This window comes from Lithobates pipiens, unplaced genomic scaffold (genome assembly GCF_037356315.1).
Source record: "Lithobates pipiens isolate NorthernLeopardFrog02 unplaced genomic scaffold, aLitPip1_a1.2 Scaffold_23, whole genome shotgun sequence".
NCBI lineage: Eukaryota > Metazoa > Chordata > Amphibia > Anura > Ranidae > Lithobates > Lithobates pipiens.
The window spans coordinates 248,053,998-248,074,158 of NW_027507785.1; the positions used below are offsets into that span (position 1 = coordinate 248,053,998).

Here is a 20,161-nt window from a genome sequence, read left to right on the forward strand (position 1 = left end):
GTCCACATTGATCACCTGGCTGAGGAATGTAACCTCATCAGGGCAGATTTGGATAAAATCGGGGGCAGACTTTCTAAAACTGAGTTGCGAATCTCTACCACAGAGGATCTCACTGCCCGCCATGATGATGCCCTCCTCACATTGCACCGCACCATCCAATCCCTGGTGGCTAAATCTGATGATGCGGAAAACCGCCTCCAGAGGAATAATGTCAGGGTCCTGGGTCTTCCGGAGGGGGCAGAGGGGTACCACCCAGCTGAGTTTGCGGAGGCTTTCTTTAAGACACTTCTTAATCTGACCGAGGTCCCACCATCCTATGTGGTGGAAAGGGCCCATAGAGTCCCAACTGGCCGGGGCACCCCTGGGGCTCCACCGAGTGAGGTTTCCCTTCCTAGTGAGATTTCTTGATTACAGAGACCGTGATCCCATCCTTAGTGAGGCCCGCAAGCATCCCACCCTTTCCTATGAGCATACAGTCATGCATCTTTACCCTGACTTCTCTGTGGATATGCAAAGATGTCGCAAGAAATTCACTGATGTCAGAAGGCGGCTCAAAATATCAAATATTCCATGCTCTACCCAAGTTGCCTGCAAGTTCAACATGGTGGTTCGGTGAAATTTTTTGAAACCCCTGATGAGGCTGGCTATTATCTCTGCAGTAGTCTTTGTGCTTACTCTCCAATTAACAATCCCAGCTGTTGTTTTTGTTCCAAGGTTAGTTTGTTCATATTTCAAGGATGCCTGATCAATTCAGCATATTACAACGTGTGGAGCAATGCAGTTTTCCCTCCAAGGGACATGCAGCGGGACTCCTCTACCCAGCTGTCTGACATCCTTCTTCATCCTAGTGACCACCTAGCGGGACAAGCCGGATGTCAACTAGGCATGCCCCTGAATCTGGAGGTAGGCTGGTGTGGCTCACACCCCTACTTGGAGCAATACACTCTCCTGATCTTATTTGATTCTAGCTAATCAGAGCTACAGCAAGATAAATCAACATACCTCCTCGATGCCATCATGCCCGCATTGGGCATCTCTGCACTATCCGGTCTCCCGCCGGATGTGATGGGATACACGTCCCCTCACACTGCTGTTACAGGCCGGACACCATCAGGGGTCTTCCCTGGAACTCTGAGCCTCACGTAGGCGATTTTTGTTGGTATAAAAGTTTAGAGATCAAACTACAAGCCTGGTTATGTTGGGATATTTTTTGCTAAGTTTAAAACTGCTTGGTTGTCTGATTACACTGTCATTCTTATCACCATTTCATCTCCTTTTCTGCTTCATTGTTTTCTGAGGAAATTTTCTCTAGGGTCATTACTGAAAGATTTAGCAATTATCTGAAGTTATCACATGATGGCTGATGTTAGATTGGTTTCCTGGAACATACGAGGCCTGAATGATAAATGTAAACGTTCCTTAACGTCCCACAAGCCACATATCCTATTTCTACAAGAGATCCATCTCAAATTCATTGAAACTTTGTTCTGAATTTGTTGATCTGCTTGCTGGGTCTGGTGGGCTCCCTGGCCCACCACCGAGCAACCAGAACTCTAATAGGACTCCTATTATTTTATGCTAGAAAGGCTTTCCTCATAAAATGGGAACAACCAGAGGTATCCACTTTGAATTCATGGAAATCATTGATCAATTCAGCGTTGCCATTATACAAAGCGGCCACTCTCTCGCCAAATGCTGCCCAGCTAAATTTGACATAATTTGGCACGTGTGGTTAGAATCAGACATCACGAATGCAACACAATAGGATCTGGATCCCTTAGGCCGCATACACACGGGCGGACTGTTCGCCCAACTTAGTCCGCTGAACAGTGTTTCAGCGGACAGTCCGCTCGTGTGTGGGCTTCAGCGGACTGTTTCAGCGGACAGTCTGACGAACAAAGTCTTACGGAAATTTCCGTAAGACAGTGCGTTCAAACTTGGTTTTGTCCGTCCAAACTTGGTTTCAGCGGACAGTCCGCTCGTGTGTAGGCAAGTTGGACGGACTAAGTATGGCGCATGCTCAGAAAGGGTTTACACGGCCGAAGGTTGCATTGCAGTGTATAGGACGTCGTTTTTCTAGTCCCGTCGTACGTGCTGTACACGTCATCACGCACGTTTTCAGCGGACTGTTCATTCATCGTGTGTGGTCAAGTCCGTTCATGCTAATTTTGAACGGACTGTTTGTCGGATTGTTTGACGAACTTAGTTGGGCGAACAGTCCGCCCGTGTGTACGCGGCCTAAGTTTACTTTAACTAAATGTCTTGTAGCGGTGAAGACCTAATTTTTCTGTTATCTAAAAGTACACCTAGATGTGTTATCCTCAACCTCAGCATCACTCCCTGAAGTGGTCACCTGAAGTATAAGATCCATTATCCTTCCCCATATCCCTCCAACTTGATGACACGAGTAGTTTAAGGTTGTAGTTGTTTCAATAGAATATATTAGAACTCATAGGACTGTATGTTGTTTAAGCTGGGGTATGCCCTGAGGATTTATTATGTAACCCTTTTTTCACAGGAAAACTCCATTAAAAGTATTTTTTTTAAAAAGGTTCTCATTCTTTAACCACTTCAGCTCCGGAAGGTTTACCCCCTCCATGACCAGGCCCTTTTTTGTGATCCGGCACTGCATTAATTTAATGATTCTTGATTAAAGGTTATTGGCGCTACCTCCACCCAGTTAATTTCAGTAACACTCTTTGCTTACTCAAACCTTTTATGTCTATCTATCACCTTAACGTGTCCCCAGGGACTATGTGAATCAAACCCGTGTTCCGTATTTTATCTCAACAACACCCCATTTATCCAACACCTAAAACTCAAGGCAAAAATTGATTGCACCCCACTTTGTATCACCTAAGTGAAATAGTGTCACTATAGTTTCATTAATATTTAAGAATCTCAAATCAAAAAGATATAAATACAAAAAATAAAAATAAAATAAAATAAAAAGTGATTGGTAGAGGCCTCTGCCGTGAAAAAACCTAACCACAAACAAAAAGCCAAAAAACACAGAAAAAAACACAGAAAAAAAGGGGGAGAAAAGAACCCCCAGCAGTTTTAGTGTTTACCAGTGCCAAACCTCTTCCTAATTGGGGAAGAAAACTATCATATACATTCTTTGTGCTAGTTATTAGATATTAAATACACCAGATCTCCTTATATTAATAAGTGTAAAAGGAGGAAGCACAAGATTTCCTCATGCAATAATATCCCAAAAAAATTATACAATAAACAAAAAATCAAAAAAGACAAAATATGTGAAAAGTCCAATTACATCCAGTGGTCTATACACCAATCCACGAACATGTGAGAGTGTGAAAGGGTCAAGTGAGCCCAATATATGTCAAAAATAAGCAGTATAAATATCATCAAAATATTTCAGTCCACATTGAGTCTTCTATAACCGTATCAATGCAATTACGCCTCTTCAGAATACAGGAAAGGTGACTTTCGTGAGATTGCCTGCGCTTTATTAGTGACTTTCGTGCTCGTTCCCCCTCAAGGATCCCCACTCACCAGATCCATTCACCCCCTAAGGGGTTATACGCCTGTAATCTGTATCCTGTTTGTCCGAAGATTCCACCATCCAGTTATATCTCCAATAGGTCCTTCTCAAGGTCTTTTAAAGAGATGCTGGTAAGTCCTTATATCCAATAGTGATTTCCTCAAATAAAAGAAAATTCCCTCATGGTGTAGTATTTTTGATTATAGTTGGGAAAGAGAGGAGAACAGTCTGATATTCTTCTTTAAAAAGCAGGTATTTTTAGTTATGTAGAAATAGTAGGAGGCTAGTTTCCACTTAAAAATACTTTATTACAAAAAAAGCTTTATACAACACTCTGTGCAGAAAAAGGGGTTTTTTTTATGCAAGATGCAGTCTAACAATCCATGCATCAGCATACACCGTATATAACTTGTGTTATACGGCTCAAAAAGATGTAATGTAACAACCCTTTTTCAGCAAAAAAAGAGACAATATAAAATATAAAAAATAAAAAGTAAAAAGAACAGATGCAATATAAAGCACTGATTCCGGAGTGCAAAAAAGATTTTCTTTATATATGTACCAAAAGTTCACCAGTTATGAAAAAAATAGATAAATAGAAATAAATAAAAATCAAAAATGAAAAACAGAATCTCCTACGGTCCTTTACATGAGTCTGCAGAGTATCTGCACTTAATCCCAAAAAGCCCTATTCCCCCAGTGCTACAGTCCTACAGTCCAGTGCTACAGTCCCCTTACTACAGTGGGGTTAAATGATGGTCTCCTCTGGGGGCCGTTTATCAGGCTTAGTTTGGGTTAGGAATGGAACTACGTAGGTTAAAAAGCCGAAAAAGAAAAAACGTTAATGTTAAAAGAAATTTTAAAAAAGTTTATCGGGCTTGTTCCCACTAACTTCAGCCCAAGTATTCAACTCGCCGGTCCGCCGTAGAGACAATTCCCCTGAACGCGCGGCGTGCGTTCCAGGCTGCGTTCCAGCGGGTCCAGGCGCACCGGAAGTGACGTGTGTGCGTAATGACGCTGTACGCGTTTCGTCAGAGACGTCCTCAGCAGCGATGATACTTGGGCTGAAGTTAGTGGGAACAAGCCCGATAAACTTTTTTAAAATTTCTTTTAACATTAACGTTTTTTCTTTTTCGGCTTTTTAACCTACGTAGTTCCATTCCTAACCCAAACTAAGCCTGATAAACGGCCCCCAGAGGAGACCATCATTTAACCCCACTGTAGTAAGGGGACTGTAGCACTGGGGGAATAGGGCTTTTTGGGATTAAGTGCAGATACTCTGCAGACTCATGTAAAGGACCGTAGGAGATTCTGTTTTTCATTTTTGATTTTTATTTATTTCTATTTATCTATTTTTTTCATAACTGGTGAACTTTTGGTACATATATAAAGAAAATCTTTTTTGCACTCCGGAATCAGTGCTTTATATTGCATCTGTTCTTTTTACTTTTTATTTTTTATATTTTATATTGTCTCTTTTTTTGCTGAAAAAGGGTTGTTACATTACATCTTTTTGAGCCGTATAACACAAGTTATATACGGTGTATGCTGATGCATGGATTGTTAGACTGCATCTTGCATAAAAAAAACCCCTTTTTCTGCACAGAGTGTTGTATAAAGCTTTTTTTGTAATAAAGTATTTTTAAGTGGAAACTAGCCTCCTACTATTTCTACATAACTAAAAATACCTGCTTTTTAAAGAAGAATATCAGACTGTTCTCCCCTCTTTCCCAACTATAATCAAAAATACTACACCATGAGGGAATTTTCTTTTATTTGAGGAAATCACTATTGGATATAAGGACTTACCAGCATCTCTTTAAAAGACCTTGAGAAGGACCTATTGGAGATATAACTGGATGGTGGAATCTTCGGACAAACAGGATACAGATTACAGGCGTATAACCCCTTAGGGGGTGAATGGATCTGGTGAGTGGGGATCCTTGAGGGGGAACGAGCACGAAAGTCACTAATAAAGCGCAGGCAATCTCACGAAAGTCACCTTTCCTGTATTCTGAAGAGGCGTAATTGCATTGATACGGTTATAGAAGACTCAATGTGGACTGAAATATTTTGATGATATTTATACTGCTTATTTTTGACATATATTGGGCTCACTTGACCCTTTCACACTCTCACATGTTCGTGGATTGGTGTATAGACCACTGGATGTAATTGGACTTTTCACATATTTTGTCTTTTTTGATTTTTTGTTTATTGTATAATTTTTTTTTTTGGATATTATTGCATGAGGAAATCTTGTGCTTCCTCCTTTTACACTTATTAATATAAGGAGATCTGGTGTATTTAATATCTAATAACTAGCACAAAGAATGTATATGATAGTTTTCTTCCCCAATTAGGAAGAGGTTTGGCACTGGTAAACACTAAAACTGCTGGGGGTTCTTTTCTCCCCCTTTTTTTTCTGTGTTTTTTTCTGTGTTTTTTGGCTTTTTGTTTGTGGTTAGGTTTTTTCACGGCAGAGGCCTCTACCAATCACTTTTTATTTTATTTTATTTTTATTTTTTGTATTTATATCTTTTTGATTTGAGATTCTTAAATATTAATGAAACTATAGTGGCACTATTTCACTTAGGTGATACAAAGTGGGGTGCAATCAATTTTTGCCTTGAGTTTTAGGTGTTGGATAAATGGGGTGTTGTTGAGATAAAATACGGAACACGGGTTTAATTCACATAGTCCCTGGGGACACGTTAAGGTGATAGATAGACATAAAAGGTTTGAGTAAGCAAAGAGTGTTACTGAAATTAACTGGGTGGAGGTAGCGCCAATAACCTTTAATCAAGAATCATTCCATTAATGCAGGTTGTTTAGTGCAGCCTTCGCATATTAGGGTGGCAGCAACCTCATAAAATAAAGAAAGCTTATACTTAATCTTTTAATAAGATAAAAATTAGATAGAAGAATTGTAACCAATAAAAAATTATATAGAACACAAGGTCACAGGTATAAACTAATACCTATACATACTCCTGCTGATCAAGACCTATTCCATAGGCGCGGCTTTACTTGTATAACTACTGCATTAATTTAACTCACAATTTCACAGTCGTGCAACGCTGTACCCAAATAAAATGTATGTCCCCTTTTTCCCACAAATAGAGCTTTCTTTTGGTGGTATTTGATCACCTCTGCGGTTTTTATTTTTTGTGCTATTAAAAAAAAACGACAATTTTGATTAAAAAAAACAATATTTTTACTTTCTGCTATAAAACACACCCAATAAAAAAATGTAAAGAATCACATTTCTCTATAAATTTAGGCCAATATGTATTCTTCTACATATTTTTGTTAAAAAAAAATCCACTAAGCATATATTGATTGGTTTGCGCAAAAGTTATAGCATCTACAAACAATGGGATAGATTTATGGATTTTGATTTTTACTAGTAATGGCGGTGATCAGCGAATTTTTAGCAGAACTGCGACATTGCGGCAGACAAATCGGACACTAAGTGACACTTTTTGGACACCAGTGACACCAATGAAATGATCAGTGCTAAAAAAATGTACTGTCACTGTACTAATGACGCTGCCCGAGACGGGGTTAACCTCAGGGGCGAGCAAAGGGTTAAATGTGCTCCTAGGAAGTGCTTTTTAACTATGGGGATTTTGGCTGTGAGAAGACACAGATTCGTATTCCTGCTTAGCAGACTCCCCTACTAGCAGAATGGTGATCTGCCTTGTTTACATAGGCAGACCGCTGTTCTGCTTCGCTCATCAACGATCGGCGGGTCCCAGCAGACATGGGGTTCCGCCGGACCTGCTGAATGTCTCCCGCTCTGTCCAGTCACAGCAGGAGCTGGTCACCGGTGGCATGTGTGCACGCCCCAGACCCGGCAGTGCCAGATCACGTAGCAGTAAATTTGCGTGGGGAAGTCATGAACCGGTTAAATAAAAACTAAATTTAAATGTTTATGTTTTTTCAGTTTTTTCATTTTAAGTTTCCAACTTTTATTTTTCCTCTCATTGCTGTTGCTCTCCTCCACATCCCTAATAGGAGGATGCCCCTCAACGCTACCCAGATAGCAAGGATAATATGCCACAAATTTGTGGCAGTGTTGAATTGTAAGCCGGCTAACTTGCTGCACATTTGCATTGGCAAGTTGTACACTTGCAGAGCACTTTTAAGTTCTAGTTGACACTTTTCCAATTTGTAGCAAAATTGCATGGCAAGTCTCTAGCAAGAGCAAAGTTGCAGTGATGAGTCTACAGCAAGAGCTCTGCAAGTCTACAGCATGAAAATTCAGCCACAGTGACCCCTGTGGTGAGATGATTATTGCACAACATAACTGAACCAGAACTTGCAGCAGACTTGCAGAATGTATGCAAAGAAAGTTGATCTGGTGTTATGCAATGTTACTTGCTGCAACTGAGCAACAAACATGTGGAGCCTGACAAGTCTACCAATAGCTTAGCAAGTAATTTTAAAATTTGCAGCACAATTGCTTGCTATCTGGGTAGTCTTGCTATGCACCATCACTTTGAGAGTAAGTGAGTGACATATACATATAAAACCCTGAAAGATGATTTAAAGGGGTTGTAAAGAGATTTTTTTTTTTTTTAAATAACAAACATTTTATACTTACCTCCACTGTGCAGCTCATTTTGCACAGAATGGACCCAAACCTAGTCTTCTGGGGTCCCTCGGCGGCTGTCTCAGCTCCTCCCCGCAAGAACTAACCACCTTCATGCAAGCTCCCTCGCATGGTGGTTAGTTCTTGCGGGCATGCTTCCGTGATATGGCCGGCGGCTATAGCCGCTCACCGTATCACTCGGCCCTGCTCCCGGCGCACCTCGTCATTGCATGTGATTGATCCATCCACTCTAACCAATCAACGGCCAGGCTGAGCGGTGAAGAGGACAACAGGTGAACAGGCTCAGGTAAGTAAAATGGGGGAAGGGGGGAGGGGCGGTATCGTCTGGTTTTTTTTACCTTATTGCATAGGATGCATTAAGGTGAAAAAAGGCAAACCTTTACAACCCCTTTAATCCCAATACGTTCCACCCATAACTAAAAAAGAGAAGTTTAAGCTTGAGTTCGATGTTAAGCTGTTTTTTATTTCTCTAAAGACACACATTGGAATGGTTACCAAATATGTATTCCTAACAAACAGTGTAAACTGTGTGAACATTAATTACATAGTGGAAAGTTCATAAATTAGAGTTTTCAAACTGTTCTGGTCTCTGCTACTTAAAAAAATTGTAAGATACCTAAAAAACCTTTTTCCGTGGATAGGAATAGTTATAGTGGTGTGCGTAATGGTTCTCTTTGAGGCTTTCTCTGTGGCCGCGTACACACGGGCGGACTGTCCGCCCAACTAGGTTCGTCAAACAGTTTGACAAACAGTCCGTTCAAAATTTGCATGAGCGGACTTGACCACACACGACGAACGAACAGTCCGCTGAAAACTTGCGCGATGACGTGAACGGCACGTACGACGGGACGAGAAATTCGGCGTCCGATACACTGCAATGCAACCTTCGCCGTGTAAATTCTTTCTGAGCATGCGCGAGACTTAGTTTGCCGAACAAGCCTACACACGAGCGGACTGTTCGCTCAAACCAAGTTTCAGCGGACAGTCTTACGGAAATTCCGAAAAACTTTGTTCGTCAGACTGTCCGCTGAAACTGTCCGCTGAAGCCCACACACAAGCGGACTGTCCGCTGAAACACTGTTCAGCGGACAAAGTTGGACGAACAGTCCGCCCGTGTGTACACGGCCTGTGGCTAATATACCTTTTCCCCTTTCTCTATATTGATCATAATGATAAGTGCATTTTATCATGGTCCTGATAAAGCATGGGAGCATGTGAAACAGGTTGACCATCTTGTAGAGTAAATAATGAATACTCAATTTGTAGAATACATATGTTAAATCTATGATGTACATCATAGGGATTTTGTCAATTGGAAAACATTTTTCAATAATGTATGTGTCTTACACTCTATAGATAAATTTATTTATTTTTTTTGCAATTTTGTTTTGCTTTATTATTGTGTTCCAAGGTACTGTAGTTTAAAGTCGTGTGTGTAAATTGTGAAGTATCTGTAAATGAGGGATGAGAACATCTTTTCAACATGATATATTGTAATTGCCGATGGCCATTTTTTAATATTTCTACTTGAAAGCATTGGAAATACAGAAAACGTTGAGATCTTGAGCAAACTGGTGCTCGCTTGCTGGCTAGCATACATGCTGTTTTTACTCTATGTCTGTAAGTGTTTCCATTTATTATACATTAAAGCTATCTATCAGGTTTACACTATGGGAAGTCCCTCTGTTTTTTATGTTTGAGTTACCATTACCCCACGATTGTAAGTCTCCCTGGTTTATCATCGAGTGTGTATTCCTGACCTGCTGTCTTGCTACGTGAAGATCTACTACTGGGACCCTGTCGGGTATTATTTGCGAGCTATTGATGCGTGCCACCTGGTAAGCATGTATTCTTTGCGGTGTCTGCACTTTTGGTGACGGAAGATTGCACGATTTGTTTCACGTATTATTTGGACTTTATTTGAGATTTTTTATCACTTGGGACTTTGCTCACTTTATTTATTTTTATATATATTGTAAGGGATCTTCCCGGGGTAGGGTGTGTTTGGACACAGTTCACAGCAGACTTGGACTTTATAAAGCAGACCTTGGCGTTTATTCGTGGTACAAACAGTCCAACAAACAAAGTATACAGCAACACTGTGCTTCTTGTGTATAACAGGAACAAAATAATAACAAAAACAAACAACCTAGCCCGGCTGGGCGCTTACTAACAGGTTCTTCTCACCTATCTGACACTTATAAACACAGCGTCTTTTGCCTGGATATCGCAGGGTGGATTTTAGCTCCAGCAGTGGCTGTGCTTGCAGCTTCCTCAAACACACAGACTGTTCGTTTCCCTGGCTGAGAGCAAACACCTGCAGGCCCGCAGAGCCTTTACCTTCCCAGGCTAATTAGGATCAAAGCTCACCTGATCCAAAACCCAGAACTGGAACGAGGGATGGGGGGTGTGGAATGACAGGTCCCTCTACCAAACCTACCTGCCATTCCATATAAACCCAGGCCCGGCAAGATTAAATAACAACTCAGCAGCATATTGCTGCTGAGAAACTGATCCATCCTGGACTTACCATCTCACACTGTGTAGCAACCTAGGTGAGATGTACACCCCCTCGATCACTTCTCCAGTGACATGTCTACATATCCCCCCCCTCTTTTTCAGACCGGAGGGCTGAGCCTTTTGTCCCCACAGACAACTCACCCTCGACAATGCGTCAGCATTTGCCTGTAATTTCCCTGGCCTGTGTTCCACAGTGAAATTAAAGTTTTGTAAGGACAGAAACCATCTAGTCACTCTTGCATTTCTCTCCTTGTTTAACTTCATCCATGTTAGGGGGGCATGGTCTGTCACCAACTTGAATTTCCTGCCTAGCAAGTAATACTTTAAAGATTCTAGGGCCCACTTCACTGCCAAACATTCTCGCTCCACAATGGCATAATTTTTCTCGGCCGGGGTTAGTTTTCTACTCAAGTACGTCACCGGATGCTCCTCACCATTCACTACTTGTGAGAGTACTGCACCTAAGCCTGTGTTAGAGGCATCTGTCTGGACCAGAAATTCTCGCCTGAAATTGGGGGTAACTAACACAGGTGGTTGGCACAAGGCAGACTTAAGGCTTTGGAAAGCCTTCTCGGCCTCTGGGGTCCACGTGACCATTGCTGTCTTTCCGCCCTTTGTCAAGTCAGTTAGTGGAGCAGCAACTGAGGCAAAGTTCGGCACAAATCTACGGTAATAACCGGTAATACCCAGGAAAGCTCTAACCTGTTTCCTTGTCAGGGGTCTAGGCCAATTCTGTATTGCCTCAATTTTATTTAGCTGTGGCTTAATCAATCCTCTCCCAACAATGTAGCCCAGATATTTGGCCTCTTCTAGGGCTAGAGCACACTTCTCGGCATTTATGGTCAACCCTGCATCACTTATGGTATCCAACACGGCCTGTACCTTACAGAGGTGACTTTCCCAATCAGGGCTAAAAATGACCACATCATCGAGGTAGGCGGCTGAGTAATCCCGATGTGGTCGCAGAATCAAGTCCATCAACCTCTGGAAAGTTGCAGGCGCTCCATGTAACCCGAATGGCATCACTACATACTGGAATAGCCCATCAGGGGTGGAGAATGCAGTTTTCTTTTTAGCCTCGTCAGAAAGTGGAATCTGCCAGTAGCCCTTTGTGAGATCGAGGGTGGTTATGTACCTGGCGTTACCTAACTTCTCAATCAACTCATCTACCCTGGGCATAGGATAAGCATCGAACTTGGAGATCTCATTCAACTTTCTGAAATCGTTACAGAACCTCCAAGTTCCATTGGGCTTTGGGATTAGCACAATCGGGCTGGACCATTCACTCTGTGACACCTCAATTACCCCCAGATCAAGCATACGTTTTACCTCGTCAGATACGGCTTTTCTACGTGCCTCCGGTATCCTATAGGGCTTTAGGTTTACTCTGCTTCTAGGCTCAGTTTCAATGTGATGATGGATGAGGTGGGTACGCCCTGGGAGGTCAGAGAACTTGTTTTTGTTTTTCTGTAAAAATTCCAGAGCCTCCTGTTTCTGTGACACTGATAGAGCATCACCTACTTTGACTGGAGGGATTGGTGGTGACAAATTATTAACAGTATTTGTCGCCACCAAGGATTCCCTGTCTTTCCAGGGCTTGATCAAGTTTATGTGATAAACTTGGAAAGGCTTCCTTCTACCTGGTTGGTGCACCTTGTAGTTCACCTCACTGATCTTTTCAACAATTTCATAAGGACCTTGCCACTTCGCTAAGAATTTACTCTCAACAGTGGGGACTAGTATAAGGACCCTATCGCCTGGGTTGAATGTCCTGATTCTTGCGGACCGGTTGTAAATTCTACTTTGGGCCTCTTGAGCTCTCTGGAGGTGTTCCCTTACCAGGGGCATTACAGTGGCTATACGGTCCTGCATTTGTGCTACATGCTCAATAACACTCTTGTATGGGGTGGACTCACTCTCCCATGTCTCTTTTGCAATGTCCAGTAGACCCCTAGGGTGACGACCATAGACCAACTCGAATGGTGAGAACCCTGTGGATGCTTGGGGCACCTCCCTAATAGCAAACATGAGGTAGGGTAATAAATGATCCCAGTCACGACCATCTTTTCCCACCACTTTCTTCAACATATGTTTCAAAGTTTTATTAAATCTCTCCACCAATCCGTCCGTCTGGGGGTGGTATACTGAGGTACGGATGTGTGAGACTTTAAATAGTTTGCATAATTCCTTTATCAGTTTTGACATAAATGGCGTACCTTGGTCAGTTAGGATTTCTTTGGGGATCCCAGTCCTAGAGAACATATAAAACAACTCACGTGCAATTGTTTTAGATGCAGTGTTTCTTAAGGGTACAGCCTCAGGATAGCGGGTCGCATAATCTATGACTACCAAAATATACTGGTGTCCTCTAGCTGACTTTACCACGGGACCCACTAAATCCATGGCAATACGCTCAAAAGGCACCTCTATAATAGGGAGCGAAACCAAAGGACTGCGAAAATGTGACACTGGGGCACTAACCTGACATGTGGGGCACGACTCGCAGTATTTTTTAATGTCATCATATATCGCCGGCCAAAAAAACCTCTGGAGAACCCTCTCTCGCGTTTTGTCAGTCCCCAAGTGTCCCCCAAGAACATGGTTATGTGCCATGTCAAGCACCTGACGCCGGTACGGCTTAGGTACCAGAAGCTGTTCCACAATCTCATCCTTAACCTTATTGACTCTATAGAAAAGATCATTAGTCACCAAAAAATGTGGAAATCTTTTTTCAGCATCTGGTTCCTGAGGTACCCCATTCATAACAGCAACCTGCTCTCTCGCATTTTTGAGAGTGGGGTCCTGTAATTGTGCAGCGCCAAAATTATCCCTAGACACCTCTAAGTCTAGTATATTTTGCTCAGTGGGAGGAGCCTCCTCCTCCCCAGCCAGGACCTGCAAAGGAGAACAATCATTTTCATCCTGCACACTTCTATCATTCACAGGGGACAAAGCAACCCCCTTAGAGGTATCCCCACTCCTTTTGGGGATTTTTCTTTTTTCCCAGAGAGCCCAGAATAATGGAAAATCGCGCCCCAATATTACATTATGCATGAGGTTTTTTACCACACCCACTTCATATTGTACGGTGCCTTGTTCAGTCCCAACTTTAGCCAGCACTATAGGGTACACTTTTGTATCACCATGTATGCACACAACACTCATATGCTTTTTAGACTCTAAGTCCCCAGCCACCAGGCTAGCATGCACCAAGGTTACGAGGCTTCCCGAGTCCATTAACGCCTCAACGGGAAGGTCATTGATGGTAATATTGCAGATTTGCGGTTCAGTCTCTAGTCCAGGAACTGCAGCACAAGATGGTTCCGCAAACAGCGACTGACGCCGGCTAGCGTCACACTCCATGGGTTCAGTGGTAAGAGGGCAATGGGCCGACACGTGTCCCGCCTCATGGCATCTCCAACACTGGATAGGGCCTGGTCTCTTTGGCAAGGAGTCCTTTTCAGAGCCCCTTAGCCACCCGGGACCATCACCAGTCTTTTGTCCCTGAGACACCACTTGAGCCCTTTTCCCGCCATCAGCACCCCTCCACACTCCCCCAATAGATGGAAGTCTCTTACCAGCTGACGGCACAGATCTGGCGCTCCGGGGAGGTGAAGATGCTGCAGGAACATCACGGAGGTAGTCCTCAGTCGCCTGGAACCTCTCCACAAGGTTGACAAGTTAGTTTGCATTCTTAGGATCACCTTGTCCCACCCAGCGTTGCAGGTCAGTAGGAAGCGCTCGGAGGTAGCGATCCATCACGACCTTCTCTAGGATTTGTGCAGGAGTAGAAGTGTCTGGCTCCAACCACTTTCTTGCCAAATGGATTAGGTCATACATCTGGGACCTCGCTGATTTGTCCAGACTGTAGCTCCAGTTGCGTACCCTCCGGGCACGGACTGCAGTAGTAACTCCTAGTCGGGCAAGTATCTCCTCTTTTAGCCGAGTATAGTCCTTAACCTCTTGCTCACTGAGGTCATAGTAGGCCTTTTGAGGTTCACCTGTTAAATAGGGCGCAATTACCTCTGCCCACTCAGCGGCTGGTAACTTCTCTCGCTCAGCCACGCGCTCAAATACTGTTAGATAGGCTTCAACATCGTCCTCAGCAGTCATCTTTTGCAGCGCTTTCTGCACAGTCCTTCTCCCAAAAAAAATCTCTGGAGCGGCTCCCATCACTGTGGGTGGATTAGCAACCACAGGCGCCTCTCGATTTGCTATCAGGTGCTCGATAAGTTGTTGTTGTGCAGCCATGGACTGTTCATGTCGTCTATTGGCCTCTGTCTGAGCCTGCTGTTGTTGCAAACTCACTTGCATAAACTGCTTCAGCATCTCCTCCATGTTGCTGGACTGTTCTTGGAGTGTAGTTGCAGCTTTCACCCAGGACATCAGCAGCTGTAGCCAAGTCTGTCCACACCGTTGCCCCTAGCAACCGTGTTGCCCGCTACCTCCACCAATTGTAAGGGATCTTCCCGGGGTAGGGTGTGTTTGGACACAGTTCACAGCAGACTTGGACTTTATAAAGCAGACCTTGGCGTTTATTCGTGGTACAAACAGTCCAACAAACAAAGTATACAGCAACACTGTGCTTCTTGTGTATAACAGGAACAAAATAATAACAAAAACAAACAACCTAGCCCGGCTGGGCGCTTACTAACAGGTTCTTCTCACCTATCTGACACTTATAAACACAGCGTCTTTCGCCTGGATATCGCAGGGTGGATTTTAGCTCCAGCAGTGGCTGTGCTTGCAGCTTCCTCAAACACACAGACTGTTCGTTTCCCTGGCTGAGAGCAAACACCTGCAGGCCCGCAGAGCCTTTACCTTCCCAGGCTAATTAGGATCAAAGCTCACCTGATCCAAAACCCAGAACTGGAACGAGGGATGGGGGGTGTGGAATGACAGGTCCCTCTACCAAACCTACCTGCCATTCCATATAAACCCAGGCCCGGCAAGATTAAATAACAACTCAGCAGCATATTGCTGCTGAGAAACTGATCCATCCTGGACTTACCATCTCACACTGTGTAGCAACCTAGGTGAGATGTACACCCCCTCAACCACTTCTCCAGTGACATGTCTACAATATATATTTTTTATATTTATTAATTTAAGAATTTCTAATATTAATTTTCACTAATTGGTATCCAATTTTCACAACTTTATTTATCAATTTCACTTGAATGATTGATCATATTTTTGTTCACCTAAGAGATTTACTAACTTAATAACTAAGGTTACTCATGTGACGGGAATAATTAGTATTTTTTTCTTTTCTCTACTGTATTTGGTGTGTATCACACTTAGTAGCTGCTGCTATATATGTTTGTTTATTTTTTCACTAGGTAGTTAGGAGCGCAGTATTTTTTTCCTTTTTATTGACAGAAAAAGAAGAGATTGTCCTACTCCTGCTTGCAATCACACCAATTAATATAATGCATGATGATTTGGTGAATTCATGAGCAAGCGTGGCTTCGGCAGTGGGACAGAGAAATGTTGCAAAGAGCTGACATCTTTTCTGAGATACAAGAACCCAGAGGGTATTTCAATCCTTGTGCACGGGGTTAACAAAACAGTTTTGACTGGAGGACTGGAGATCTACTACATGACTTTTAGGGAAAGTCTGATCCCACTGTATGTACACGGAAAACTGAAATAGGAGGCAAAATGTAAATGAAGTCAATTGCTATCAGAATGATCCTATCCACAGATAAACATCAACATAGCTTTTGTTTTGTCTCCCTCTGCCTTATAGCCTGTGATAGTTAGCCACCAGGCAGTTTTGGATATTGCTGGCATGAATCAGAACAGATCAGGAAGAAGGGAAACATGTGTAGCAGTAACATGGATAGGAGATAATATTGTAGCTGTCAGCAGGGTACAGTTGACAGGATGAATGAAGGATGACACGGTTCCTTCCCGCTAGGCTGTACAGGACTCACTTGGGCTGCACACTGTCCTCGCCACAATTCCTGCAGTCTCTACATTAATAGAGTAATAGAAGGAAGTGACTTTGAAAGATTACTTATGCTTGTAAAAACACCCATCTCCCTCCCTTTCCCTGAAGAACAGGTCAACAGGAAAATATGATTTTCTAAAAATGCTTTTCCTATTGTTAAAATAACATAGTTGTGTTACTTTTATCACGGAGCATCTATGGTCACACCAGCAAGCAACTTACACTATATTCTGTTTTTTTCACATACAACACCTCTATTAGGTGAAATACACCTAAGGCTACTTTCACACTGAAGCGCTTTACAGGCGCTACATCGCTAGAAATAGAGCCTGCACAGCGCCTGTATAGAGCCTCTCCAGTGTGAATGGTGCGCTTGCAGTACGGTAAAAAAAGTCCTGCAAGCAGCGTCTTTGCAGTGCTGTAGGAGCGGTGTACACACCACTCCTAAAGCGCCCCTGCCCACTGAAATCAATGGGGCAGCTCCGCCAAAACGTCGCTACAGCGGCGATTTGCCGGCGGTTTTAACAATTTTTTGGCCGCTAGTGGGGGTTGAAACCGCCCTGATAGCATCCGAATAGCACCGCTAAAACTATGGTAAAGCGGAGATAAAAATGTGACATTCAGTGGCTTCAGTACATAGCTTAAAAAATTCTTCACATATGGCCAGCATCACTCAAGACTTTACAAGCAATATAAGTAAAGTAGTTGTGTTACCTACATATTATAACTTACATTGGAAATTCTGATAATATTTTACAGACCAATTATAACACCAACATTGGCTTTTCCAGGTTAATACCAGTCACCTATTTCTCTGAAACACAAAAAACAACTGAAAAAAAAGCTTATTAAAACTTAAACCTGGCCACATATAAAATAATGCCAATTAATGCAGTTCATAACATGCTTTTTAAATGTAACTAGTAACTACTGTAACTACTTAAATTTGGCATAGTATCAGTCTCTTTAAATCCAGTGTACACTAACACTCAGTGTCCTTGTTCTGACCCTCCCTCTCCTAGTCTGCCAAGTGTGCTACATACATATGGATTGGTAAGGAATCTGCTGTTAGGAGGAAAGCATTGACAACCTTATCTCTTTCAATATCTAAATGTGTGTGTGTGTGTGTGTGTGTGTGCACAAGTGCAAACAACCTGGCTTTGCTGTATGATAGGGCTGCATTAAACTAGAACTAAAGTCCGTCACTGGCTCTTTGCTCTGTCCCTCCAGCGCTACCTGGAGCGCTGGACTGTGCAAGGGGTAGGAACAGCTGGCTCAAGCTCCCAGCAGATTGTTGGTCAGGCATCTGGGTGGATCCTGATATTAAAATCAGGATTTCTCAGGAATCTGGTACAGCAGTGACATCAGCCTGCTGTTGAATGAATCTGGGCCACAGGAGTGCAGAACGAAGTGTGCTCCTGTGATCCCCAGGAGAATTAGGGCCAAAAGAGCTTTGGCCCTACTTCTCCTTTAACATTGGTCAATGAGAAAATTATGTTATGAGGTGTAAGTCCAACAACCCTGTGGAAATCATGTAGTAGTTATAAACACACATAACTGAGTATAAAAAAAAAAGAAGTCTGTAGATAAAAAAAAGAAACAAAAATCTATTGGTGTCCCAATGTCACAATGAAAGTGTATCTCACCACACAGAATACACGATTGAGGGCAGCTCGTGGGAGGTCTTCAGATTCCAGCGTCTTCATCGAAGTGCTACACAAAATATAAAGCATCCCACTAATTAGTACTTAAACACACAGAACTAACTCATGACTTTAGAAAAAGACCACAGACACAATACTGATGTCTAGAGCAATTTAGCACAGAAGTGAATAATAAAAAAGTACAGGGTCAGGAATGTTACTGGAAGGCTGTTCTGATTGCTTTTTAAAAAAAAACTAAAAGCAATAAATCTTATTTAGATCTGCAGTTTACAATAACAAAGAAAGCCCTTAGCTCATTTTATGAAAATCCAAATACATGCGCAATACAAACTCCAAAAATGTACTTTCTCCTAGCTCTAGAAGGTGGCTTTGCTCTGGAGCCAGAGCTTACAGTGATGTTTGCCACTGGAGCACTCGTTTTTTTTTTTGTGATTCTAATGCCGCGTACACACGATCAAATTGTCCGGCGTACTTAGTCCGTCGAAGCGCATTTCACCGGACAATTCGATCCTGTGTGGGCTTCAGCGGACTTTTCCAGCGTAAAGTCCGGCGGACTTAGAAAGTATTTTTGCAGTCCAATCTTGGGTTTCAGCGGACAATACGTTCGTCAGTATGCTAGTCCGGCGGACTAAGAATGACGCATGCTCAGAAGCAAGTACGAAAAGGAAGCTATTGGCTACTGGCTATTGAACTTCCTTTTTCTAGTCCCGTCGTACGTGTTGTACGTCATCGTGCTAGCAAACGCCAGACTTTCTGTGTGTCCGTGTGTGGCCAAGTCTGTTCGGTAGAAAGTCTGCCGGACTATCCGCCAGATTGTTTGCCGGACTAAGTACGCCGGACAATTCGCTTGTGTGTATGCGGCATAAGAATGATAATGGCACATGTAACACAGAACATAGAAATATTCCTGGCCAGATACAACTTCAGTCTCACTCTTTTTTTCACCAGACCCTAATTAATTTATAAATATGGAAAACATTGCTGATTCCAACAGTCATATACTGGATCAGCAAAAGTATATGGAATTACCCCGACTAGCATATTATCTGTTCATTTTACTTAGACATTTAAAGTAGAACTAAAGGCAAAACTTTTTTTCATTTTGGACAAAGTAAGGGATGGGGTTATATGTCACATCTTTATGTGTTTTGATTATATCTAGGTGCTGGTAGCATTTTTAGTTGTACATACCATAAAGGAATAAAACAAGTACACACAAGTGAACCAAAGCAGAATTCCAGTCAAATCCTAACTATACCTAAACCTGCTCCCTCCCCCATTGTAAGCCTATTCTAATTACTCTGTAAAATATGTCTTTACTGCTATGCCTATGCTGAGGGCGCTCTGGTCCAGTCAAATGATCTCTCCAGCGTCCAGATTCAGTGAAAAGGAGAGTTCAACAACGAGTGCATAGCCTGGGCGATGATATCACTCAGACTTACTATGGGGTATTCGTTGTGAGCTAGGAAATGTGTGAGTGCCGCTCAGGCTCATGGTAAAGGGGTATGTAATCAATGCCGCTGCCGCTGCTAGAATGCTGACAAGGGATGGAACCTGTCCTGGTTCCTATCAGGCTTCAGGGAAAGATGGGTTGGCCCCTAAAAGTCACACATCTAGGTGTCCTGAAGTGATGAGTAGAGTGGCAACCTCAGCCTGGACTTGGAGTTCAGGCTGAGGTTGCCACTCTACTCATCACTTCAGGACACCTAGATGTGTGACTTTTAGGGGCTACCCCACTGTTTTATGGGGCATTTGCTGCCAGCTGTCTCTCCTCTTCACTGAAGCTGATGCTGGGAACTGATCATGTGACCAGACCAGAGAGCCCTCAGAACAGGTAAGTACAGACAGGTTAGAACAGGCTTAGAATGGGGGTGGAAGTAGATTTAGGTATAGTT

General features: G+C 42.8%; 1 protein-coding gene across 1 annotated transcript in view; it reads right to left on the minus strand.

Moving 5' to 3' along the window:
* The window catches only part of DNM3 (dynamin 3), a 514,556-nt gene that overhangs the window by 383,254 nt on the left and 111,141 nt on the right, over positions 1-20,161 (minus strand). The window contains exon 15 of the mRNA XM_077453003.1: positions 18,249-18,315. Within this exon, the coding sequence (XP_077309129.1) occupies positions 18,249-18,315 (67 nt within the window). The remainder of the gene's footprint in view (positions 1-18,248; positions 18,316-20,161) is intronic.